The sequence below is a fragment of the Mesoplodon mirus genome, assembly GCF_964341445.2.
Source record: "Mesoplodon mirus genome assembly, chromosome: 4".
NCBI lineage: Eukaryota > Metazoa > Chordata > Mammalia > Artiodactyla > Ziphiidae > Mesoplodon > Mesoplodon mirus.
This window is the reverse complement of record NC_138979.1, coordinates 160,343,027-160,349,026: the sequence shown is the minus strand read 5'-3', so window position 1 is coordinate 160,349,026 and position 6,000 is coordinate 160,343,027. Positions and strand designations below refer to the sequence as shown.

At 43.7% G+C, this 6,000-nt stretch overlaps 1 protein-coding gene across 3 annotated transcripts in view; it reads right to left on the bottom strand.

The window, feature by feature from the left end:
- Nucleotides 1-995: 995 nt before the first annotated feature.
- Nucleotides 996-6,000, bottom strand: part of LIN52 (lin-52 DREAM MuvB core complex component) — a 120,217-nt gene continuing 115,212 nt past the window's right edge. The window contains exons 6-7 of one of the 3 annotated variants that reach the window (XR_014293791.1): nt 3,397-3,651; nt 996-3,039 (exon numbers count right to left, since the gene is read on the bottom strand). Coding sequence is in view for 2 of the 3 variants with exons in the window: in XM_082617955.1 (XP_082474081.1) it covers nt 3,880-3,950 (71 nt within the window). In the remaining variant the exon portion in view is untranslated. Of the gene's footprint in view, nt 3,040-3,396; nt 3,652-3,747; nt 3,951-6,000 lie in introns of those variants that run through there. The other 2 variants (XM_082617956.1, XM_082617955.1) reach the window with 2 other exon arrangements.

Below are 6,000 nucleotides of genomic sequence, written 5' to 3'. Positions count from 1 at the left end.
AGAGTTGTAAAGAAATGCTTACTAACGGTTTTCTCAGGTGGCAGAGAAATATTTGTTTTTGATCTGTCATGTTTAACTGGAAGCACGCAAACAGGTAGGTCATGAACCCCCAGTTCAAAGAAGACACTGACAAAGAACTAGATGTGTGGGAGACAGCCACAATCTCAGAGAGCAGATAATTTAGCGGGGCAATTAAGACATGTACTCAGATGACTTAAATATAAGGTGGGGCTTCCCTGGTGGCGCAGTGGTTGAGAGTCCGCCTGCCGATGCAGGGGACACGGGTTCGTGCCCCGGTCTGGGAAGATCCTACATGCCGCGGAGCGGCTGGGCCCGTGAGCCATGGCCGCTGAGCCTGCGCGTCCAGAGCCTGTGCTCCGCAACGGGAGAGGCCACGACAGTGAGAGGCCCGCGTACAGCAAAAAAAAAAAAAATAAGGTGGATTGTAGTAATAAGGGTCATAAGGAGGTATACATAAATGCTGTAGGAATGGAGGGGAAGGATTATGTCCAGCATGGATCATGCGGGGTTTACAGAAAGGATAGGTTGATGTGTAGGAAAAGGAAGCAAGACTTTCTAGGAACTCAATGGCAGGAACAAAGGCATGTAAGTGAGGAACTGGGAACTGTTCGGATGAACTGGAACAGAGACTTCATATACTGGAGAGAAAGGAAACCAAACTTGAGGGTTGATTAGGACTAGATGTAGAGAGTTTTAAATGCCAGGATGATGCATCTAGACTTTATTAGTAGAGGAGGCGAGGTATTAAAGATTTTTAAACACTGTTTAGGGAGTTGAGCAGTAATGAGCTGGGTGGCTGGTAGGACAGAGTGGCAGCTAGAGACCATGCAGTAGATGACCATAAAGCCCCACACCACCCACTGTGATATTAAAGGGAAGATAGTGGGTCATCTGCCATTATAGTTGTGCTTTCTGACGAGGTCTGTGCTTTAAATGTGCAAGTTGGCCTTTTGAGGAAAAACTCACTCTCCTATAAAAGGGAATATTTATTATGATGACATAGACACCACCATATACAAAGTACAGTCCTCTAACACCCTGAAATACATACATGCACACATTGTACATAAATTTATATTATCAATATAAAAATACATCATTAACATCTCTAAGGACGGCAAATACAAAACCAATAAATATCACAATTCTAAAACATCTACTTACATTAAGTGCTGGTGAATAAGATGACAGTAAAAGGAAGAGGCCAAAGCAGACCATAAAACCAACTACATAGCTTCAGTTTACAGACTGGAGTTGGTTTGGGGGAGGTATCCCAACGTTCTCCATATGTTTCTCAATTTCCCCAAGCACTTAGAAGTGCCTGACGTCATCAACTCTCAAAAACAGAGCAAAGTTAGAATTTGACATTATGGCACTAGTTTTTGCACACCCCCCTTTCTCTCTCTCTCCCCATCTTTCACACTCTTTAACCGCATTTAAGATAAACGAATGTCAATAATAAGCTTTACTTAAAATCAAAGCCTCTATAGCCTAACCTTCTATATAGCACCCAAGCAGAATGTTTTCCTTCTCATACTCTCCTTTATGTCTTGTGTTAAATTCCACCCCACTTATCAATAGGTAAAATTGCATGGATGGTCAAATGGTGCAAATCAGAGAAAAATCCAACCTTAACTCTAGCATGGGAAACAAGGCAGAAGTGTCAGAAAATGGTTAATGAACCAGCTATTAAACTGAATAGTTTTGTGCCCTAGAAGACACTCAGGACCAAAACCTTGACCACAACATTCCTTGTGTCCAAACACCAACACACTACTGCCACATGGATGCTTTTTTCATAAAGTTTAGGAAACCCCCTGTACTTCTACAAACAACAGAAGCCGGGGGCTGGTTTATAAGACAAAATAAGGAGAGCATGTATAATCAATTTTACCCACGGGCTAGATCTTCAGGTTTTAACATAGAGACAGATAACTGGCAAAGAGCTCCATAAGAGTTGTAAAGTCAGGAAATTCTCTTTTTCTTGTGTGTGTGTGTGTTTCTGTCACATGGGTGGAATATCTAATCTGTGCTGTGAGATGGGACAAGGGGGGCAAAACATTGCCACCATTCCATAGCACATTCCTTTAAGGTCAAGTAGAGTTTCTAGTTTTTAATCAAATGGGAACTCCTGCAAGCAGTCCCCTTCTCCTATCTTTCAGGCCACACTGACTTTCTCACTTGAATCTGTAACAGATTAACTAGAACTCAAAAGTCCTTTCTGTCACCTTTAAGTTGGTCTGGAGGTCTAGAACCCAATGCAACCCTACATATGCCTTTCACTGTACAAGCTAATCCCAGGAGGGACCTGATTCACAGGGATCCCCTTCCCTGGAGTCAGACTGATGGCAGGGTCTGGGAGGTGGGGAATGGAAGGCATTGGGGGATGGGACTCTCTTGAGAGATGTAGAATTTTAAAAGCATTTCTCCAGCTGGGGATTCCTGGAACCTAGTATACAGTGGTGAGCTTGCAGGCCAAGTTGCATGGTCTGGTCCAGAATCTAATTGGTCTCTGGTCTCCTTGCATCATAAACACCTCCTAAGAGATCAAGTACAATTCAAAAGAACTTGTCCCATCAACACGTCTCAACTGACTTTGCTATCACTGAATCAAATCAACTGTAAGATGCTGGAGCTCCAGAATCATTTCCTGAAACGAGAAAGCGGGACTTTGACCTTTAAGAATGATATACCTTCTGGTGTTACCAACATCCGAGGCTGAGACGGTCACAGTCTAGAAGCTGAATGAATAACTGCACCACTGATCCTTGGGTAGAGCAGATTCTTCTCTTGCCGCCGAATGTCCTCAGAAGCGCAGAGTGCCAGGAGCAGGGGAGAGGGTCAGTCCTGGAGGTGCACCCTCCGGCCTCTGGGCAGGAAGCAGTGAGGTGCGCGTCATAAGAACTGCACTGGGAGGGAAGCACAGTTCCAGTCCCCAGGGCATCCTGTCCACAAGCAGCTGCTACTTCTTGGGCTTCTCTAGAATGTTGAGGAATTTCCCCCGTGTCATCTCTCTGGCTGGAATCACAAAGCAAATTAAATGAAGACCTAAAATCTGAAAAAGCGTTCACAGGAAGACTTAATTTAAGAATGCAGATTGATTTAACTTGTATACAAAGTTGCTACCATAACAGATTCAATCTCTACTAACCTCCAAAATGGGAGAAAAACAAACCACTATGACAACAAACTGTACAAAACTGTTCTGAAGTTGGTAATTACTACAACACGCAAGCCAGCTGGGGAAACCTTTATCATTTACCCTTGGGTTAGCTCTTGGAGGCTAAAAATCCAACCAAGATTAGATTAGAGTCTTTTCTGGATTGTTGGTCTCTGGACATTTATAATCTCAAATCAAAATTAGAGATCATTTACCCCATCTCTCAGCAGTGGTAGTCCCTGGATACTGTAATGTAACAGGGTTTATATTCCCTCAGTGCAGTTCATCTGTGGATGGAGTAATAAAGTAGGGTGTATAGAGCTTTGGTCTTCTCTTGGCATTGTCAGTCCTTAGATATTTAATATAGCCAGGCAAGGTTTATGTGTCTTTCTCTCACTTTCAGCACCATCAATATTTGAATGCTGTAGTTACAAGAGGGTTTATACAGCTACTTTCCTACATATGAGGCTCTGAAATGAAAGTAAAACATTTCTCAGTTACAAGACCCACTCCAGAAGCCCCCCATTTTAGCTCTGTCAAGCAAATCCTCAAAAATTGTACGTGGCATAACCCCCTTTATCCTCCCCACAAGATGATCTTTTTATGTCTCTTAAATGGATGTAACAGTGCTGAAAGTTTCCGATGGCTGGCCTCGGGGCTGGAAGTCTTCTGGAACCATGCAGTGAACACACAGCAGGCTATGGTGCCCTGTGGCTTCCAAGGACATGTCTCCATCTTGGCCAAAGGAGTGAGGTGGCTAGGGAGGCACCTGCAGGGGTGAGAAGGACTTTCACCCTAGCCTCCTTGCTTCCTTTCCCCGGTGCAGAGCAAATGGTGCTAGATGAATGAGTTCCCACTCCCCCACCCCACCATCTACATTTAATAGTTCTTGGTTTATTTGTACAAGGAAGAAATAAAACAATACAAACTTTGTAACCAGGAAAGCTTTTGGTAACTGCAGTCTATACATTCCCCATCTTTCACAAGTTCCAAAGCTCCAACAAAGGGAAAAGAAATCCCATTAACTAGGAATGGAAGCCCCAGAGTTGGGCTTGTCTCACGTGCCCTCAACCGTACCCTGGCCCAAATCAAAATGACCATTCCTTCCTTAGAGGGTTTACGCCAAATCCCATACATACAAAGTTCCTATAAGACTTGCAATTACTTGTTGATATACTTGTCTTCCTCCATGGAAGTCGAAGAACTGAGGGCAGAGATTGTGTTTTATTATTCTTTTTATCACCAGCACCTAGCATAGTGCTGGACCCGGTATCTGCTGAATAAATGTTGGCTGGATGAATGGTAATATACAAAAGAACTAGAACCAAGTAGGAACACAGTGTAGTTAAGTTTCCTTCCATTTCACAGACAAACAATAGACTTGTTAGTGACCCTCATTGCTCCATTCTCTACATCGTGGGATTCTTTTAAAATTTACCTTGCTTATTCGGCAAGAAAAGTCATTTCCCTTGATGGAAGTAGTGCCAGATTCATGGAGAGATCCAGGGACAAGGACTAACTACTCTAGAAGAAATCCAAACACGTATTTTATTGCCCAGGGGAGGGAGCATGGATTTCTTTCAGAGAACACAGGATCTGAATGCAGTTTAAGTTCCAACTCTAATATTTATCAGCTGGGCGAGACCTTGAGTTGGGAAAGATCTCTGCGCCTCAGTTTCTTCATCTGTAAAATGAGTAGCATATTAATGCCACCTGCCCCGCCCTCTTGGGTATTCAGCCATGATCATGCTTGGTATAGTGGTATTATTAACACAGCGCCTTTCAGAGGAGGGTAAGTAGTCTATTGCTTCTCTTTTTTTTTTTTTTTTTTGCGGTACGCAGGCCTCTCACTGTTGTGGCCTCTCCCATTGCGGAGCACAGGCTCTGGACGCGCAGGCCCAGCGGCCATGGCTCACGGGCCCAGCCACTCTGCGGCATGTGGGATCCTCCCAGACCGGGGCACGAACCCGTGTCCCCTGCATCGGCAGGCGGACTCTCAACCACTGCGCCACCAGGGAAGCCCTCTATTGCTTCTCTTGCATGCAGTATTTCCTAAGTGAATAAGTGAATGAATTGTGATAAGGGAGGCTAGCAATCTCGAAAATCCCATTCCTTGGAATCTTTTCCCTCAGCCTGATCTATAGGAATTGACTTATACTTTTGGCCAGAGTGGGTTGCATCATTTATTCCTACTTGGATAGGTTTTCTGCCTACTCTCCAGTGCTTATTAATGAATTTAAACACGGTATCAAATGATCCTGCAAAGTGGCGAAGCAGGTGCTCTGGAAATCAGACTTGGGTAATACAATACTCGGCTGGGTAGAACAGAGCCCTGTTCCAAAAATCCTGGGCCAGGAGCACTGTACTGATTTTACTAATTATTTCTGCCTACTGTCTTTCATGTCCCACAATTCTTTGCTCTTTTTTTCCCCAAATGGGAGAATGACCAATATTTTAAGACTTAAAATTTTACAAGACCCAATCTATTCGAGGGATCAAAAGGATTTAAAAGGAAAAAAAAAAGGATATTCCAAAGTCTCTCAGTGGCAAGCTCTCCTTGAATTTAACCAATCCTTTTTAACAACCCCCCTTCCACTCAGTCATTCCTCCCCCTTCAACCTAATCTAAGTACACAGTGCTGCAGCAAACCACTGTAAAAGTAGAAGGAATTCAAAAGACATCATCTTTTACGTGGGAGGGGAGAAAGTTTTCCTACTCGCTGGTCCTATATAGGAGATATATGAATTTGTGACATAGCTAGCTGCTCCCTAAAAGAGGGCTGTGCCCTATAAATCACATCCTAAGCACCAACCCCTTTT